Source organism: Adiantum capillus-veneris, chromosome 26, assembly GCF_014529385.1.
Source record: "Adiantum capillus-veneris isolate H3 chromosome 26, ASM1452938v2, whole genome shotgun sequence".
Taxonomy (NCBI): domain Eukaryota; kingdom Viridiplantae; phylum Streptophyta; class Polypodiopsida; order Polypodiales; family Pteridaceae; genus Adiantum; species Adiantum capillus-veneris.
Genome location: NC_140956.1, coordinates 120536479 through 120557528, shown reverse-complemented (window position 1 = coordinate 120557528; position 21050 = coordinate 120536479). Strand labels below are relative to the sequence as shown.

The following is a 21050-nucleotide window of genomic DNA, read 5'->3' as shown; positions in this document are numbered from 1 at the left end:
CATGGGGAAAATTCATACATACTCGGTTAATCATACATGCACTCATACACGAAAAAAGAATCGCCGAGAGGGTGACTACTCAAAAAAATGACATAGAGAGAAAATGATGATCACTATGGAGTTTAGAGCTTCTCATCGTGCTTTAGAATCGATTAGGGGCTGTCGAGAGGCTTCTTGCTTTGCCGCAAGAGAGCGGTGATGAGAGCTACGTAGAGATATTCACCACGAGAGCTTCCGGAGAGCGCGTACACCATGAAACGAGAGAGGAGATAGAAAGCAAGTAGAGAGAGAATATCCTTCTTCTTCTTCTTGTTCTTCTTCTTGTATATGAGAGAGAAGAGCTTATGGAGATGGTGATGAAAATCTTGCACCATTGTGTCTACTAGATACTTATAGCCTTGCGGTAGTAGACGCAACATACGTCATTGAAAACTGAGGTGTCTATGCCAATTTATAAATTCTCCAACAGCCCGAAGTGTGCCCCAAGCTACAGGTAGCGCTAGTTTTTGGCCCAAGAATAGCTGCAAAACTTTTGGAACTTTGCTAAAAACATGCCTTTACGTTTGGTGGCCAACTCTCCCACATACCATCCAATTTTTATAGTAAAATTGGCCAATTGGATAGTATCCGGTCAACTAATGGATCCTTAGCTAGACTATGCCACACCGTGATGTCCTGACATAATTATGACTTTCCCGTACTTCCCCGACATATTTACGATACCGCTTTTTCTAAAAATATTTCCTGTAAAAATTCCGTTTAGCCCCGTTTTTGCTCCGGGTGGCCATTTTTAAATTTGACGAAGACTAAAATTAATATTTTTATGTTTAGGTCATCCTAAAAATCACATTGCTTTTCAAAAACATTGAAAAGCATGAAAAGCTAAAAATAGCGTTAAAAAAAAATTAAAAAATCTAAAATTGAACCACGAGTTTTTCTCGTCTATTGGAATAAGAAAGCAGACTCGCTTTTTACTAAAAAGCACTAAAAATCATGAAAAGCTAAAAATAGCGTGAAAAGCACTTGAAAAGCAGACCTTTACAAAATTGAACCATAGCTTCTACGAAACACGTAGATTAAGGATCCGACCTTGCTTTTTGCAAAAAAGTACCTAAAGACATAAAAAACATGAAAAACGAGAAATAGCAAATTTTTCCAAAACTGAAACCAAACGTCCATCTAACCAACTGGAACATGGAATGGCTTGCTTTACTTTAGAACCTTACAATACTATCAATCAAGCATCTTAAACCCAAAATTTGACGAAATAGATATTGAAAGATATTTTTCTTATTTTTAAAAGAGATGCAAAAATTGGTGATCTTACAGTGGTTGAGGAGCTGGTTGGTGGCTTTTGTACAAAGAGAAGTGTTTGTCGAACAACAAAAAGCATTTCGGGAGCCTCCGGTATAGAGGGTTGTGCTTGTGGAGCGAAACAATGTTTTTTCTTTGGGGGATAGCCATTGCTATGGTGTTTCAAAGGTTGTAATTAGTTTTTTGAATCAAGATTGCACCTGTTTTTTTGCCCCATGTGGTGTTGATTTCCCCTTCCCCCTATCTCTCTCTCTTGCTCTTGTTCGTGTCTCCCACCCAAACCGAGGATGTATGTTTGTGCATATAGAGACTGAGTAAGAGGTGTCGTGTGTGTAGAGAGGGTCAAAGTCAGTCACAATGGTGGATGCGTGTGTGTGGGTAATCTCTTCAGTGATAGGTGCATTGTGAAAGTGTGCAAGTGAGGCCTGCTAGGCTGAATCGTCATTTTTGAAGTTGTTTTTAAGAGGAAAAGGGTGTTGTGAATGCCCTGAGCTATAGAGAGGTAACTGTGTGTGTGTTTCGGGTGTGTTTCCCATTTCCCCTCTCCATCTTCTGGTGCCCTCATTGAGAATCACACTGATTGCTCGCACTTAGGTGAAGAGAAGTAGTTTTTGGTGCTCGTCGGCATGGAGTCTCGAAGCTATGGGCCGATTTTTACATGTGAAGAGAGTCCTGACAAGTGGATTGCAACCTTTCAGCTATATATGCTATCATCACGTATGCCGAACGAGGACAACAAGGTGCAGAAATTCTCGTTGGTAATGCGTGGCAAAGCAAAGGTATGGTACGCAACTTTGGAAGGTGAGGTGAGGCATGCTTGGTCGGCTCTACGGGCGTGTTTCCTACAGGATTTTTGCAAATAGGCGTCCCCAATCGAGTTGGATGCAAAACTGAAGGCGCTCAAACAGGATGTAAATAAAGAATTCCGTTTGTTTTTTGATTGTTTTGAAGTGTGTTGGGAATAGTTAGCGGGTGCCATGCAATTGGCCATGGCATGCCTACATCCAAAAGTGAGGAAGAAAGTTGATTTTGAAAGCCCAAAAAACTACAATGGTGCAGTGGCCATTGCAAAAGCAAAGAGTAGGTCAACAAGGGGGTTGGGCAATGATGGTACATGAAAAGTTGGTCGAAGCTAGAAGTGGTGCTACGCAGTGCCAGAGGGGTACATAGGTGCATTCCAAAGGGTTAAAGCAAGTAAAAATGTCATGAGCAAGCAAAGGATAGAGGAAATGTATGCTTAAAGTGGTTTTAGAGGGGTACATAGGTGCATTCCAAAGGGTTAAAGTAGGTACAAATATCATGAGCAGGCAAAGGATAGAGGAATTGTATGTCTTAAGTGGTTTCATAGGCCAAGAACATTCACAAATAGGCCAATTGGGGTGGTACGTTTGAGTGTTCAAAGTGTAATGTCGATGCCCTAGAATGTATAGTTTTAGATGCTCTAGAAGCTAGTCCAAACGGCTCTTCAAACGGGGTCCCTATGTGGAAGTTATGATTGTATAAAGATGGAAGCTTTGCAGATCCTTGACGGACAAGGCAAGTGGGGACAAGTAGCCGAAGCTGTAGTAACAAAGCTGGAGTAAGGGGACAAATGTGAAGTGCTCAAGTTGTAAAGCATATTGGCCTTTTTGGATCATCAATCGGAGTCCAAATGGGCAAGTTATGGCCGACTGAAAGTTTACTGGGGGCATCTTATGTGCTCATTGGGATGTAATGGTAGGCACGCCAACATGAGTGTTTTTGAGCTCGCAAAGGTTCTAAAAAATTGCATGCGATGTGCCAAAATTTGCGGCTTGCTAATAAGAGCCATGGGCACTGGGATACGTCCAAGCCAAGTTGGTATAGACGACCATGAAGGAGGTGAATCGAGTTTATTTTAGCATTATGGATCATAGTTCGAGGATGTGAGACGTTTGAAATGCGGTAAAGTTTTTGGGATATGGAATCAGGTTGATGAAATTCAATATGGCAGGGTTGAATGGGAACCTGGTAAATATGTGCAATTGTGAGCACCAACGGCGTTTGAAATGATGCTCGAAAAGTCCTTTGTTGTAAATCAAAAGTAAAAGGGTGGTTGGACTTGTGGGGAAAAAGAAGAGGTGAGATTCAAAGGATGAAAAAAGAACCAAATGTTTGGATGAGGGCTCAAAAAGAGCAGTGGCGCTACTGCTAAGATGGCTTTTTCAGAAAGAGGGGGCAACGGCTTGGGGGGGTGGGGGGTCTTTTTCTTTGTGGTAGGAGGAAGAGGGGATTGAGAACCAGGAAAAAGAGAGGAGCTTCGTGTGTGTGGTGGTTGAAGCCACACAAGAGGGTGAATTTCCAACAATGAAGCAACCCGGAAGGGAGAAAAGGGGGAGAATCGCCAAGGTGCCTCCTCGCGTGGGCGAATGGAGAAGGCCGATAGCAATTGAGGAGCTAGTTGGTGGCTTTTGAACAAAGAGAAGTGTTTGTTGAACAACAAAAATCGTTTTGCGAGCCTCCTGCATAGAGGGTTGTGTCTGTGGAGTGAAACAATATTTTTTCTTTGGGGGATAGCCATGGCTATGGTGTTTCGAAGGTTGTAATTTTTGAATGAAGATTGCACCCATTTTTTTGCCCCGTGTAGTGTTGATTTCCTCTCCCCCTTCTCTCTTTCTCCTGATCTCATTCGTGTCGTGCAATGATGATGGTGTGGAATGTCTACCACCTGAACCGACGGTGTATGTGTGTGCATAGAGAGAGTGAGTAAGAGGTGTTGTGTGTCTAGAGAGGGTCGAAGTCAATCACAATGGTGGGTGCATGTGGGTGGGTGATATTATCAATGATAGGTGCATTGTGAAGTGTGAAAGTGAGGCCCTACTAGGGTGAATCGTCATTTTTGAAGGTGTTTTTGAGAGGACAAGGGTATTGTGAATGCCCTAAGCTATAGAGAGGCAACTGTGTGTGTTTTGGGTGTGTTCCCCATTCCCCTTCTCCATCTTCTGGTGTCCCCATTGAGAATCACATTTATTGCTTCTAATTAGGTGAAGAGAAGCAGTTTTTGGTGTTGGTCGGCATGGAATCTCAAAGCTTCGGGCCGATTTTTACATGTGAAGAGAGTCATGACAAGTGGATTGCAGCCTTTGAGTTGTATATGCAATCATCGTGTATGCCGAACGAGGACATCAAGGTGTAGACATTCCCGTTGGTGATGTACGGCAAAGCAAAGGTTTGGTACGAAGCTTTGGAAGGTGAGGTGAGGCATTCTTGGTTAGCTCTAAGGGTGTGTTTCCTACACGATTTTTGCAAACAAGCGTCCCCAATTGAGTTGGATACAAAATTGAAGGCACTCAAACAGGATGTAAATAAAGAATTCTGTTTGTTTTTGGATCGTTTTGAAGTGTGTTGGGCATAGCTAGCGGATGCCATGCAATTGGCCAATGACGACTACTTCAAATTGGATAAATTCATGGCATTCATACATCCTAAAGTGAGGAAGAAAGTGGATTTTGAAAGCCCAGAAAACTACAATGGGTGTAGGGGCCATTGCAAAAGTGAAGAGCAAGAAGATCAAAAAGAAGATTGAGCAGGGCGTGTCAGGCTACGAAGCGGTGGTGCCTATCCAACCTTAGGGTCTGAGGGATGCTATTCATGAGGAGAACCATGCGAACCGAGGTGTAGCCGTTGTGTCACAAAATTGTGTGCGAACCGTAAAAGATTTATCCGACCAAATTCAAGAATTGCGGCTAAGTGTGATGAATAGAGGACAACCAAAAGGAGCAAGGGGTAGGGCACGGCCATTGCCCGACATGTGCTACAACTACGGAGAAGGACACTATGTGCCAAATTTCCCTCATCCGCCAAGAGAAAGAGGTGGTATCTACCCATTGTTTGGAAGAGGTAGAGGCCAAGCACAATTCAATGGCCCAAGGGAGAAGACTGCCAAGAATCTAGTGCAATCAGTTCCTCCGGATGGTGGTGAAGTCCCTAGGATGAACATCATCAAAGTAGACAAGAAGGATGTTGAGTAGACAACAAAAGGGCTAGGGTTGGGAGGGAAACATAGACCAAGCACGAGACTAGGGCTCATAAAGGCAAAGAGAAAATGTACAAAGCAATAGAGCAACCAAAAACTAGCAAAAAGAGAAGCCATCATAAAATCAAGCAAGCACACTTTTAGCTAGGACACAACTGCCTCAAATATGATATGGCGAGTGATGTACAAAACCAGAAGGCTATCATTACCTTTGGTCAATTGTTGGCTCTGAATCCTAAGCTGTAGAGATAGTGGTCTACGAGGGTTAGCACAAGGCTACCAAAAGCTAAGGGAAATGTGCATGCGGTGCAAAACATGGCATTAAGGGTGGGTAGTCCAGTGAATGTCCTTCCTTTCGTGGATGCGTTCATTGAAAAGAGGATGCAAGTTCAGGCCTATATAAATGATGGATCACAAGTTTGCATCATATGGAGGCTGCTATGAAGGAAATGGGTGTCAAAGTAGTAGCTAAATCAAATGTGTGTATGAGGATGGCCAACCATGCCAAAGCTAGGTGTTTGGGCATGGCTCAAGGTGTGAGGGTGAAGGTGATGGGCATTGAATGCCTAATTGATTTCTTTGTGATGAAAGCAGGTGATAATGCTTATCCAATCATCTTGGGTAGGACGTGGCTACTCGCAATAGGAGCTAAGTAGGATTGGGAGAGCAGGGTGTTCACATTGCAAGACAAAGAAAGAGGAAGACATGTGGTACTGGATTTGAAATCCAAAGAGAGTCACCTTATGGTAGTGAAGGATGACGGAGATGAAATGACGAAACCAAAATGGCCTATGATGAAGGCTACACTAATACCAAGGAAGAGGAAAGCGAGGATGATATGCTAAAGATAGATGTCGACTTGTTTGTGTCATTTAGAGAGCTCTCATGCAAAAGAGGAAGTGCATCCGCAGGTTCACGGCATAGGTGTGGAGGAGGTAGCCACTATGCTAAGTGAGTTTTGACCAAGTAAGAGAAAGAAAGCTATGTCCAATTATGTGACTCCTATCCTAATATGTTTGTGACATAGTACAAGGATTTGCAAGGAGCGAAGGGTTTAGAGCATAAGATAGTTCTCAAGGAAGGGTACAAGCCAAAAGCACAAAAGCTGAGGAGATTGGGGAAGATTCAAAGAAAGCTCTTTGGTAGGAGATTAACCAACCATTAGATGCAGGTATTGTATACCCTGTGAAAAAATCACAGTGGGTTTTCTTAGTGGTGATTACCCCTAAGAAGAATGGAAAATGGAGAGTGTGTATTAATTACAAACCGTTGAATGTGGCAACCAATAGGAACCATTTTACCTTGCTATTTTAGGATGAGATCTTAAATCAGGTGGCCATCCATGAAAGGTACTCCATGGGTTTTCAGGATACTTTTAGATAGGAATTGCATTTGAATACCAATTGAAGACGAAGTATATCTCTCCATGGGGATGTTTTGCATACCGCAAGATTCCATTTAGTTTAATGAATGCATATGCCACCTTCCAGGACTGGATGAATGGAGTGTTTGGTTCCTACTTGGGCAAGTTCATTAGGGTTTTCATGGATGACATTGGGTGTTTGGTCCCTACTTGGGCAAGTTCATTAGGCTTTTCATGGATGACATTGGGTGTTATTGCTCAAGGGCGGATCATTTGTCAAAGATGCGGCTATGTTTTCATAGGCTTGATGAGGAAGGAGGTCAATTGAACGCCAAGAAGTGCAAGTTAGCATAGCCTCAAGCATCATTACTAGGACATCTGGTGTCAGAGTATGGAATATAGGCGGATCCAAAAGGTTAAGGCTCTGGTCCTGTGATGAAGCCTCCTTCCAGTGCTTAGGTTTTGGCATCATTTTTTCATAATCTGAAGTATTTATCAAGGTTTTTTTGGATGCTATTGCAATATGTATACCCCCTTCAAAAGAGGGTTCAACAGGTGCATAATTTTGAATGGGATGAACAAGCTCAAGACGCTTTTGACTGGGTGAAAGAGAATTTTTTGTTAGCTGCCGAAGGTGTGCACTCCAAGCCTAGAGGACGATTTCTATGTGGTGATGATGGTAGGTACCATGGCTATTACAGTGGTGTTACTGCAAAAGCTGAAGGAACTATATGCCTATCTACTTTGAAAGCATGGTGATATGTCCTTGTGAGGCAACTTCCACTGAAGAGGAGCAGTGGGTCATGGCATTAGTTTTTGCCTGTAGGAAGTTCAAAGTGCACCTCATTGTGTGTAAGTTTTATGTGTTGACGGCAATTAACAATCTATTGCGTGAAGTGATCTTACACTTGAAGTCATGGAAGAGGATCATGAAGTGGGTGATAGAGTTCCAAGAGTTTGAGTTTGAGTTCAAGATCGACCATATGAGTTGATCCCATTTGGCAGAAATTTTGGTCAATAAGTCATTGATTTACCGAATTTATCCAAGAGTGGTACGAGATGAAGCCTGAGAGGAGCCAGATTTGGTGGGAGCTTTTACCATGTGGTTTGATGGTGCATATAGGAGGGTGATACAGAAGCAGGTAGAGGTTTCGGTCCATACCAACAATGAAGCAGAATATATTACCCTCCATCTAGGTTTGAAACAATGTGTCAAGTTCACCATTTCCAGGTTGGTGTTCAAAGGTGATGTGTTATTGGCCATCAAGCAATTGTTAGGCCAATGGCAAGTAAAGCGTGTTTCCTTAAAGAATTGGTTCTTTGCTATCAAAACGCTGCTGAAATTATGTAGGGAGATCCAGTTCAAGCATGTGAAGAGAGAGCATAACCAAGAGGCGGACCAGCTAGCAAGCAGCAAGGTGTAGGTACATTATCCTGGTAGGGAGTCATGGAAGGAGGTGGAAGATATTTTAAGTATAGGGCAGTGTCCTCAAGGTTTGTCCAAACTGCAGAGCAGGAGGATAGTCCAAAAAGCTTGCAATTTTACATTAGTAGGTCAAGACCTAATGACCTACAGCAGAGACAGGTGCTAAGGAGAGTGCTCTATAAAGAAGATACTAGCTTGGTGCCGGAGCAATGTCATGAGGAGAGCGGACATCTAGGGAAAGATCAAGTACTACTTCAAGTGTTAAAAGCTGATTTTTGGTGGCCTTAAGTAGTGAAGAAAGTGCACTATTGGTGCAATACCTGCCATGAATGCCAAACTATAGGAGAGAGGCATTTGGTAGCCAAGTCGTAGGGAGCCATTTTTGCTCATAATTCTTTTGAGAACTGGGGTTTGGATGCCATCGGTCCACTCCCTAAATATACAAGTGGTAAGAAAAATGTTATGGTAGCCATCGACTACCTCACTAGGTGAATCGAGGCCAAAGCTGTGAAGGAGGTAAATGCACAGGTTGTAGCCCATTTATGGATTGTCGGCCTTGAGGCATCGTGGATGGATAGTGAAGCAGCAGCAGACTACTATGTGAAGCAATGGGTAAAATGAGTGGCCAAATTCAATGAGAGTGTGCCAGAAAGGAAGATAGAAGATGGAGACCTGGTAATGAAATACGAGATCTACTTTGACTTCACCTTCCAGCAGAAGTACAAGAAGAAGTGGACGGGTCCATACAAAGTGAAAAAGGCCTTTTAAATGGGACCTATCAACTGGTGAGAGCTAATGGTAAGCTTCCTTGGCACATGGTAAACGGTGTACAACTCATGCGATACTTTGATAGGGGAGTGGTGCCCGATGTGTATCAAATTGGGACCAAGGTGGGTGGGCAATCCACTTAAAATCATGTAGTGTGTGGAGGAGATGAAGCTTTGTACATTATCTATACATATGGTTGTTGTTATGTGAGTGCTTTTGGTTGAGAGAGGCGTTTAGTAGCCGAGTCACAGAGAGCCATTGTTGCTCATAATTCTTTCAAGAAGTGGGGTTTGGATGCCATCGGTCCACTCCCTAAGTCTACAAGTGGTAAGAAGTATGTTGTGGTAGCCATCGACTACCACACCAGGTGGGTCGAGGCCAAAACTGTGAAGGACGTAAATGCGCTGGCCAAAGGGGTACATAGGTGCATGGCAAAGGGTTAAAGCATCTACAAATGTTCTGAGCAAGAAAAGGATAGTGGAAATATATGTTTAAAGTGGTTTTATAGGCCAAGAAGGCTCTCAAATAGGCCAATTGGGGTGGTAGGTTTGAGTGTTCAAAGGGAAATGTCGGTGCCCTAGAATGTAGGGTTTGAGATGCTCTAGAAATGGGTCCAGACGGCTCTTCAAACGGGGTCCTAGGTGTTGCTTACAAATGGGCTAACCTCATTTCAACGACCAAGACCTCAGCAAAGGGATTTTTGGGTAGTTGTTACTTTATCTGAGCCTATCAACTACACATTGGTAAGTATCTATGCTCCTAACTCCATTTCTGAGAGAGCTCAATGCTGGAATGAATTGCCAGTCTGCCTAAAAGCATTTTTTTTTCTGGAGATATTAATATGGTTGAAAGCATGTTAGACAGGTCTAGATCTCTTGGGCAAGTAATTTTAGTTTCAAAAAAAGTGCAATGGAATGATATGGTGGATGCACTTAATGTTGTTGATGTATCAGAGGATTGTGGTTTTACCTGGTGCAATAACCAGTCTGGTGAATGTTATAGAGCTGCGAGGCTTGACATAGTATATATGGCAGTAAATGTTTTACAGGAACACTAGTTGGTGAAATGCAAAGTTGATGCTTCCCTGGTTTTCTCTAATCATAAACCATTCAATTTTGATATGTTAAGGTATGAGTCTAATTATATAAAGCTTGTTGGCCTCACCTAGATCAGTCACTTTTGAGTATTGACTGCATTAAAGAAAAAGTCAAATGCATCCTGCATGAAACCTTCACATTATATAAATCACTAGCTAATGTATGGGAGTTATTTGTGCATTAGATCCAAAAGACCCTAACAAACTACAAAAGAATATCCAAGGAAATAAGGACCAAGAGAAGGATGATGATAGCAAGAGAAATTTCTTCGTTTGAGAAAGATACTGCTAGAGGTGACCACCCCTCTAAAAATCTCATTGAGCTTAGATAGTCCCTTAGACAGGAAGAGCTTCTTGAAGCCAATAGTTCCCTTGCTTTCACAAGAGAGTATTGGGCTGGAAAAGTTGACAGACCTACCAATAAAAAGTTTCAATCGCTTAAAAAGGAAAAAAGACAAAGACTTTATGTAACATTTAATGGCCTAGTGACTTGTGTGTAGCAGAAAATAGCATGAACATAGTGAGCATTTAATTAGAATATCTTCCTAATGAGCATATAAGAGTGCTTGGGTGGAGAGAGCAACAAAAATCATAACACCTAGTTAGATAGGCATGAACAATACTTAGAAAGAGAGAGAAATTAAACTATTGACACAGTTGAGGACCGGATTTACATGGAGCCGGTCCCCCCTCCAAAAGGCTTTGTAGTATAGGTTTCCCCCATTAAGAGAGACATTACAATACAATTCGTTGTGTTCCTTCAAAACTAGCTACTACAATGAAGATGGAAGCTTCAAGCTCTAAGCAAACACTTATAAAACACAACATTAATTCCCTCACGGTCTCAGACCCAAGACCACCTTCGAAGATGGTGAGAGCTAGCCGGATATGAGAGTAGATTGAGAGGAAGAAGGAGTAGTCTTACGAGAAAGAAGTACATTTCCTCACATAATCACTCATATTAGCATAGCATAACTTAGGAATTAGCATGATAGAGGAGATGAGCATGCATTGAAGCTTGGATCTTGGTTGGATTTGCATCACAAAGCCAAAAGTTGTTGGTGTAGGCTCCCTTCTCACAAGCTTGGAGTAGGTGATAAGCTTTCCATTAAAGCTTGAGAAGTAGAGAGAGAGTCTTCTTGCTTCACACATGAGCTAGTGTGAGTGTGTGTGGAGTAATTCCTTTGAAAAATGAACCCCCCCCCTCTCTCTCTTGGTCGACCCCTCTTGCTAAATCCTGTTGCTGGCACCTCATTGGACCTCTCCAGGCTTAGCCAATAGGATTTAAGAAGCATAAGTGATAGCCTTTTGAAATATGTCCCCCTTTTCCCTTTTGTGAGAGCTTTAGGTAATTAATTAATGCAACTAAACTCTCATTGGACCCCTTTGTCTCCTGGCCAATAGGAATCAGGCAAGCCATTGGACTGCTGAATGCTCATTGGACCCTTGGGAGACTGTCCAATAGTCTTCTAGAGATCTTCTTTTGGTGTCCCGTAGGATTCTTGCCTGTCATGTGCCTTAATTGAACCTTGGGAAATTTAAGTAAGACCCAATCATTTTCTTTAAAGACTTGGGCCCTTCTGTGCTTATCAGTAGCAGTCTTTTGCCTTTGCTGTGAGATAGGGATAGCATCCTTAATATTTTGGAAAGATTCTTGTAGGTCTCGACTATACTCATCTGCAACAAAGATCTTCCCGTGTACCTTAAGTAGCAGGGGACTTTTTGATCTTCCCTCAATTACCTCAAAAGGTGCTTTTCCCGTGGAAGTATGTACAGTGTTATTGTAGGCATACTCCACTAAGGGTAAGTACTTCTCCGATTTGGACCTTTGATGTAATTCCGTTACATAAGATTTTAGTAGATCAAGAATTGTTAGGTTAGCTATTTCACTTTGGCCATCCGTTTGCGGGTGATAAACCAAAGAGAAGTTTATCCTTGTCCCTAAATTCTCAAAGATACCCTTCCAGAAATTATTGGTCATTCTCGGATCTCTATCCGACACTATGGACATTGGCAAGCCATGGTACTTGAAGATCTGTTAAATGAAGAGGGTTGCCATTTGATGGGCTTTGATAGTCTTTTTGACAGGTATAAAATGAGCTTGTTTGTTGAACCTGTCTACTATCGTCCATATTCCCGTATTCCCATGGATAGACTTAGGCAATCCAAAGATAAAATCCATGGATATGCTCTCCCATGGTAAATTAGGGACTGGCAAAGGTTGAAGTAATCCAGGTTGCTTCCCTCTATCAAACTTCGTCTTTTGGCATACCACACATTTAGAAACATACTCTTGTATGTTTTCTTTCATGGTAGGCCAATAGAAATATGTTTCAATCCCTTTTAGGGTAGACTGAATCCCTCTATGCCCCGCATAAGGAGGAGCATGAGATTCATACATTACTTTCTCACGTTGTGAGTTAGTAACACATAGTCTATTGCCATAGAGAAGATAACCATCTTGTAAAGTAAATTGTTCCTCTTTCTTCCCTAGTGCAAGGGCTGAAATCACATCTCTAAAATCAGGATCAATAGCATACTCATCTATCATAGAAGATAGATCATTGTGAGTTGCTATGGAAACCACATTCACTCTCGGCCGTCTTGAGAGTGCATTGGCTACTTGATTATGCTTGCCAGTATGTGAGCAATATGAAAATGAAATTGTGAAATGAATTTTGCCCACCTAATTTGTTTGTTGGAGAGCTTGGTCTGCGTGATGAAGTACTTAAGATTTTGGTGATCCGTCTGCATAATAAAAGGAGTCCCCAATAGATAGTGCTTCCATGAGTCTAAGGCATGTAGAACTGCGAGGAGTTCCTTTTCATATATTCCTAGAGCTTTCTCAAGAGGGTCGAGCCTTCGACTTTCATAGGCTATGGTGTGTTTCTTGGAGCAAAACAGCTCCAAGGCAATCACCACAAGCGTCACATTGGACCTGAAATGGCTTTGAGAGATCTGACAGTGTAAGGACAGGTTGAGAGATAAGCTTTTCTTTAAGCTTTTCAAAAGCATTGTTCTCCTTGGTAGACCATCTATACCTAACGTTTTTCTTTGTTAGGTCATGTAATGGTCCCGCAATTTGTGAGAACTTTTCTATGAAGCGTCTATGGTATGCACACATACCTATAAAAGCTTCTTAGTTCATGAAGATTCCTTGGTTTAGGCCATCCTTTTATTACCTCTAACTTTGATGGATCCATTTGGATGCTATCTTGAGAGATACTGTGACCTAAATATTGAATCTCTTGTAAGAAAAACTCACTTTTCTTTCGGTTAACATAAAGTTTATTCTCTCTTAAGACTTGAAATATTACCTGAAGGTGTTGCTTGTGTCCGTCTAGTGAATTTGAGTAGATGATAATATCATCAAAGAACACTCCAATAAAGGTTCGATGAGGCCTGAATAGTTTCTCCATCAAGTAGTTAAATGTGGCTGGTGCACTGCTCAAGCTAAAAGGCATGACAATGTATTTGTAAAGACCAAACTTAGTGCAAAATGCGGTCTTTACAATATCTTGATCAATTATCCTTATTTGATGGTAGCCACTTTATCCTACTGAAGTAGGTGGACTGTTGTAGCTTATCAAATAGGTCTTCTACGCGTGGAATGGAAACCTATTCTTGATAGTGATCCTATTTAGTGCTCTATAGTTGACACACATACGATATGTGCCGTCTTTATTTTGCACTAATAACACGGGTGAACAAAATGGAGATGAGCTAGGCCTAACTATGCCCTTTTCAACTAACTCATGCACTTGCCGCATGATCTCCTCTTGTTGAGCTTGAGAAACTCTATAAGGAGGTTTATTAGGCGGTAAACTTCCTGGAAGAAGTTCAATTGAATGGTCATCATTGCCTCATTTAGGAGGTAGTTCACAAGGGATGCTGGCTTTAGATCATGGAAGGACCTCAGTATCACTGGGAGCTGGATGGCACAAGACTATTTAATTGCTAGCACTAATCTATCTATTGGTTGCATTTCTGAGTTGATGTGCAAGATAGCTGAGGTCATGCAAATTCAAGCATCACAAAGCCATGTCTCTAGGAAGCAACTGAAGATGCAGGACTGGGCTTGGAAAGCTTACACTAACTTCAACAAAATTCAAGACTTTGATGAAATTCTAAGAAAAAAACTCAATAGGAAGTGGAAGCTTTAATGGAACTCCAAGCAATGGAGCTATAGATTTAAGTGTATATGGAGTTTTGCCTTCCCCATAAAGCATAGTTTCTTGGCTTGGACCATAACTGATCAAGGAATTTGGACCAGGGAGAAGGCCTTGAAGGCCAATATTGGGAATGGCTGTTGTGAAAGGTGTAATGGCAATGAGGACCTGCAACACATCTTTTGGGAATGTCCAACTAATGTCAAGAAGCTACATGCCCTCCATATTTGCTGCAAGGGCCTTTATCCCAACCTTTTACCCCTAAAGAAACCATGTTGGGAGAATGCTACAGGCTAGACATTTCCCTATAACACTTGTGGCGGATGGAGTACTTGTGGTCCTGCTGGGTTCAAAGAAATGAAGTTATTTTCCAAGGACACATTAGTGATAACTCAACACTCTTCATTTTGGATCTCAAAAGAGTTGCAGAGATCACTGCAAAATACATGAGAGATGCCTCTTGGCTCCCTATTTGTGCTATTCAGAAAAACATTAGATGGCAAGCCTGGATTCATGTTTTGCTCTCCATGTACTCTAGAGAAAGGCTATGTATGATTACCTATTGTTAGACTCTTTTTTGATTGGGATACCTCTCTCCCTCCACTGAGGTACAATCATTGTAACTTACCCCTCTTTTTTTAATACCACTGAGGTACAATCGTTGTAACTTACCCCTCTTTTTTTAATACCATTGCCAGCTTCTTCAAAAAAAGGCTTACAACCAACCATACCATACTTTGGAAAGCATGTCTAGCACATATTATCTAACGCATATTATCTTTGTGAAGATTAAATAACATCAAGCATGTTGAGGATCGTAATGCTCTGAAAGTAGCACAAATTTAAGTCCAAGTCCTTGATCCAAAACCAAACTAATGACTATGGTGGCTAGCAACTCACAAAATGACTTTTTGATTGGTGCTTCCTTACACCAATGAGTGTGTTACTTAACCCGATCAATTTGCACTATAGTCATGCTATCTAAATCAACAAATTGGCCCGATGGTTGTGTTGCTCGATATACTGTAATAGTGATGCCTAAACCAACAAATTTTTACTAAAAGAGAATCACTACCGAAATTGGAAAATCTATGACTCTAAGTGCGTGATAATAAGCAAGTATTAAGTGATGGTAGTGCACACATACTGATGCTTCTGGTATCCGTTGGCATTCTTCCAAAGAGTGATTTTTATAATTCACTAAATACTTTTTGTATTGATTTTTTGAACAGGTAGCAATTAGTTCATGGTCAAGATTTGTTTGGGAATCAGAGTTTCTTCATCATCCTCGGGTTGGGGAGGGGGGATTATTTGTAGTAGGACTATCAAGAATATAGCCCTTGTGTGGTCTTAATAAACTACATTGGAGAGGGGGAATGGAGAACACACCCGGAACACACACAATTTCCTCTCTATAGCTCAAGGCATTCACAACACACCTGCCGTCTCGAAAACACCTTCAAAAATAACAATTCACCCTAGTAGGGCCTCGCTTGGCAAGACTACCATCTCTTTATCTTCTCAAGCCATCATGGAGCCGACGATGGAAGGTCTCATCAACTCATTGAATAGCATTCAAGCTCTGTTACAAGAAATCCGCGGGAGTAACGCTCAACTTCAAGCAGGGCAACCCCTAATCTTGAGACCGGCGTTGCAAGATCTTCAACGTCAAATTGAAGATCTTCAAGAGACAAGCACACATCAAGCACAAGCTGCAAGATCCAGCTATTCTCAACAACATATAAATGAGCCGAAGGTCAGCACGCCTGAAAAATTTGACGGGACTAATAGATCAAAGTTTAGAGGTTTTCTCCAACAAGTGCGTCTCTTCATTCGAATGCAACGAGAGTGTTATCCAGATGATGCCTCTCAAGTAGGACTTATTGGGACCCTCCTCTCAGGTACGGCTCTCTCTTGGCTTGCTCCCTTACTTGAAAAAGAATCTCCTCTCCTTCATGACTTTGAAGCTTTTGTGTGGGAGTTCTCTGCAACCTTTGGGGATACTGATAGAGCAAGGGTTGCTGAAACCAAACTTAGAAATATCCACCAAGGATCAAGACCTGCACCTGTCTATGCATCCTAATTTCAACAGCTCACTTGTGATCTGACTTGGCATGAGGAATATTTCATTAGCCAATTTCGGTGGGAATTAAAGGATGACGTAAAAGATCTTTTATTGACTATGCCAAAGGTTCACACACTAAGCGAGTTCATCTCTCAAGCAATAGAATGTGATAATCGACTATTTGAGAGGAGACAAGAGAGGCATCTTGGGGAAACATTGCGACCCCAAACAGAAGTGACACATAATGGCTACACATCTTAACAGGGCCATGAATCAAGCATTGAGCCCATGCAAATTGATTCAGCACGGTTTCAACCTCTCTCAGCCCAGGAGAAGCAAAGGCGACGCATTAATGTCTTATGTATGTATTGCGCCGGAGAGCAGGGGCACATAGTTCGCCAGTGTCCAAGGAAGCGAAGGATGAAGGTTCATGGTGCAATGGCCTCAACGTGTTCAGAAAAAATGGACGTCCAATCCCAATAGAGACCGACCGGTTGGACAAAAGACAAGAAAAAAAGGTCTCTTTCTTCTCGATGATTCCACTTCAATTTTTATGCTACCAGTCAAGATCCATATGCCGGGTAGGCACATGGATTGTGAAGCATTACTAGATTTAGGTGCAACGACGTGCTTCATGGACAAAGAATTTGCAAAAAAACAAGGCATACCACTTGTGGAGAAGTCTAATCCAGCAACTGTAGAAGTCATTGATGGTCGTCCCCTCGCTTCAGGGGATGTCAGGTATGAAACTCTGCCCCATAGAAGTAACATTGCAGGAGCATGTTTCAAGAATAGAGTTCAGTATTATACAAAGCCCAAGCAGTCCAATTGTTATTGGGCTACCGTGGCTTGAATTACATAATCCTGACATTGATTGGAGGGCTCGGAGAATTGAACCACGAAAAGTCTAAAAGAAGAAGGGAAGGCATAATAGGCCTATATATCTTGGAGCCAAGGTCTTCATGCGTGTAGCCAAAAAGTATCCAACTTTCCTGATATTTGCAACACCAACCGACACATCGACAACAAAACTCATGAAGGAAATGCCACGTCAATATCAAGATTACAATGATGTTTTTGAGAAGAAGAATGCAGACCTCTTACCGGAGCATCGACCCTATGATTGTGCTATAGAGCTTCCGGAGGGAGCCCAACCCCCTTTTGGCCCAATATACAAGCTATCTCAAGACGAATTGGTAGAATTATAGAAAAATAATCATGAGAATATTACTAAGGGGTTCATACGGCATTCAAAGTCCCCAGCAGGAGCTCCAATACTCTTTGTAAAAAAGAAGGACGGAACTCTCCGGATGTGCGTGGATTATAGGGGCCTAAACAAGATCACCGTCAAGAATCGCTATCCCCTTCCCTTGATCCCAAAGCTTCTTGAGCGCCTTGGCAAGGCAAGAATATTTACAAAAATAGATCTTCGTGGTGCTTATGATCTAGTCAGAATCAAAGAAGGCGATGAATGGAAAACAGCCTTTCGGACAAGGTATGGCCACTTTGAATATACCGTCATGCCATTTGGTCTCACAAATGCCCCAGCTATTTTTCAACATTTAATGAACGATATCTTTCGAGAGTATTTGGATTATTTTGTGGTGATATATTTGGATGATATCTTGATATTTTCCAAGGATCAAGAAGAGCATGAGCACCATGTACGACTAGTGCTTGAAAAGCTTCGTGCATCAGGGTTATATGCAAAGTTGGAGAAGTTCTCTTTTCATCAATCTAAGGTGGAATTTCTTGGTCATGTAATTTCTGAAAAGGGAATCTCCATGGATCCAAAGAAGGTTCAAACCATCCTTGATTGGGAGAAACCCACCTTGGTAAGAGATGTTCAATGTTTCCTCGGATTTGCAATTTTTTATCGTATCTTTATACAGGGATACTCCAAGGTGGTTACAGCACTCACAAGGTTGACAGGCCATAATAAGTTTGTCTGGGACTTAGAGGCCGCCAAAGCATTTCAAACTCTCAAGCAAGCTTTCACGATTGCACCCATTCTAATTCACGTAGATCCTACAAAGCCTTTCATCCTAGAAACAGACGCTTCAGATTTTGCCCTTGGCGCTATTCTATCCCAAGTAGGAGAGGATGGTCGAGTACATCCAATGGCTTTTCATTCCCGGAAGTTCTCAGCTACAGAAATCAATTACGAAATCCATGACAAAGAGCTCTTAGCAATCATCGACTACTTGAAGGAGCTCCCCATAAGATCACTGTCTATACAGATCACAAGAATTTGGAATACTTCATGAAATCCCGTGTCTTGAATCGTCGCCAAGCCAGGTGGAGTGGTATCCTATCAAGGTTTGATTTTCTTATCTCTTATAGACCTAGCAGTCAACAAGCTAAGCCACATGCCTTATCAAGAAGATCCTACCTTGCACCTAGAGAAGGCGACGCAGCATTTGATCAACAAGAGTCGGTGATTTTGAAACCTAAGCAGCTTAAGCTAAACGCCACCATGAGCCAAGCTCCTGAAGATTATACTTTTCTTTCTAAGGTGAAGACGCAAATTGCCAAAGACCCACTTGCTCAAAATATTAGACAACAACTACAAGGACAAGAGGTTAATGAGGACTTTCAAGAAATTGATGGACTAATATACTATAAGGGTCTTCTCTATATTCCGCCAGGACCAACACGCTTGGAGGTACTTCAGCAACGGCATGATCTTCCATCAACAACAGGGCATTTTGGGGTTAATAAGACAATTGAGCTTCTCTCCCGTGACTTTTGGTGGCCTCAAATGTGGAAGCTTGTCAAGGAGTATGTAGGCACTTGTGACACTTGCAATAGATCAAAGGCCCCTCGTCATCGTCCTCATGGGTTGCTCCACCCATTGCCCATTCCAACCAAACCATGGTCATCCATCTCCATGGATTTCATTGTAGAGCTACCCTTGTCACAAGGAATCGACTCCATTTTAGTAGTCGTAGATCCGTTTACAAAAATGGCACACTTCATTCCAACCACTCAAACCATCACCAGCGAAGGTACGACCAAACTCTTTCTACAACATATCTATCGTTATCACGGATTACTAGATGACATAGTTTCTGATCAAGGCCCACAATTCATCTCTAGCTTTTGGAAAAGCTTATTCAAGCTACCCGGAGTACAAATCAACCTCTCCTCAGCCAATCACCCACAAAGTGATGGACAAATAGAGAGAGTAAATCAAGTTTTGGAACAATATCTCCGCTATACTATCAATTATCACTAGGATAATTGGGTCGAGCTCGTACCGCTAGCAGAATTCTCCTATAATAACAGTTTTCATGCCTCCACCCGTCACACTCCATTCTTTGCTAATTATGGTCAACATCCCAAACAGGATAGTCTCAAATACTATCAAGTCAAGAATCCAGTTGCTATTCATCTTACACAACAATTATTTGCAATTCACAAACAAATTACAATTCATACCAAAGAAGCTCAATCCAAGTATAAGAAAAGTGCAGATCTCCATTGCATGCAGCATCTAAAATACAAAGAAGTGGATAAAGTGTGGCTCCTCCGACGTGATATGCGTTCATCTCGTCCTTGTCAAAAGCTTGATTATCGAAGGCTTGGCCCGTTGAAAATTATCTGTCAAGTCAATCCTGTCACCTATCAACTCCGATTGCCCTCATCCATGAAAATCCATCCGGTCTTTCATGTCTCAGTCCTAGAACCTTGTCACACATCTAAGATCCCAGGAAGATCCCTACAACCATCTCCTCCGGTTGAGATTCAAGGACATGACGAATATGAGATTGAGAAAGTCCTAGATTCTCGAGTTTCGCGTGGCAGGTTACAATACTTGGTGCATTGGAAAGGCTACGATGTTAGTGAACGAACCTGGGAACCAGCACACAATCTAGAACATGCATCTCTCAAAGTCCAAGAGTTCCATCAACAACATCCATGGAAGCCCAACTCAAATAACATCACTGCTCCTCATGGAACTCGTCGCTAGAGGAGGGGGTAATGTCATGGATGCTTGAGAGTCAGTCATCGTTGCCTACATCATCGCCTATGTCATCACCTACATCATCACTAGAAGGCTCTAGAAGAATCTAGAAGGATCTAGAAGATTCTAAAAGCATCAAGGAGATTCTAGAAGTTTCTAGAAGCATGGAGAAGATTTCGAAAGAATCTAGAAGTTTCTAGAAAGCCCTAGAAGTTTCTAGAAGCATGGAGAAGATTCCGTAAGAATCTAGAAGTTTCTGGAAAACTCTAGGAATTTGAAGAAGGATCTAGAAGGTTCTAGAAGAACTAGAAGGATCAAGAAGTTTCTAGAAGCTTGGAGAAGATTCCGAAAGAATCTAGAAGTTTCTGGAAAGCTCTAGAAAGTTGAAGAAGGATCCAGAAGGTTCTAGAAGAACTAGAAGGATCAAGAAGGTTCTAGAAGATTCTAACCTCCTCAAGAAGAACCTAGAAAGTCCTAACCTCCTCAAGCACTAGTATAAATAGGGGTCTTGGGCCACAAGCCCCTCAGTCTTGCCAACACCAGTTGTGAGCCTCCTATGAGGAAATCCCTCTTCTAGTTCTTATGTTCAAGTCTTGTCCTTGCAATCAAGCCTTGTCTTGTACTCAAGTCATGTAGTTCAAGTCTTGTATCTAGCTCTGTTAATAAAGTATTAAGTCTTGTAATCAATAGTAAGCTTATCATCAAATCCAAGTTCTTGTACATTGTGAGCGCCTCCTCTTGCTCTCTTCTAGCTCTATACGCGCTCATAACAGTTTCACTCCACAAGCACAACCATCTATGCAGGAGGCTCCAAAAATGCTTTTCGCTGCTCGATAAACACTTCTCTTTGTCCAAAAGCCACCAACCGTCTCCTCAAGTGCTATCGCC

At 41.9% G+C, this 21050-nt stretch overlaps 1 protein-coding gene across 1 annotated transcript; it reads left to right on the top strand.

Moving 5' to 3' along the window:
• The first annotated feature begins 1940 nt into the window (after positions 1 to 1940).
• On the top strand, positions 1941 to 20168 carry LOC147424085 (uncharacterized). Its single transcript, XM_086501544.1, has 2 exons — positions 1941 to 2093; positions 19545 to 20168. Exons 1-2 carry the CDS (start codon positions 1941 to 1943, stop codon positions 20166 to 20168), a joined length of 777 nt encoding a protein of 258 aa, XP_086357670.1.
• Positions 20169 to 21050: the final 882 nt, after the last annotated feature.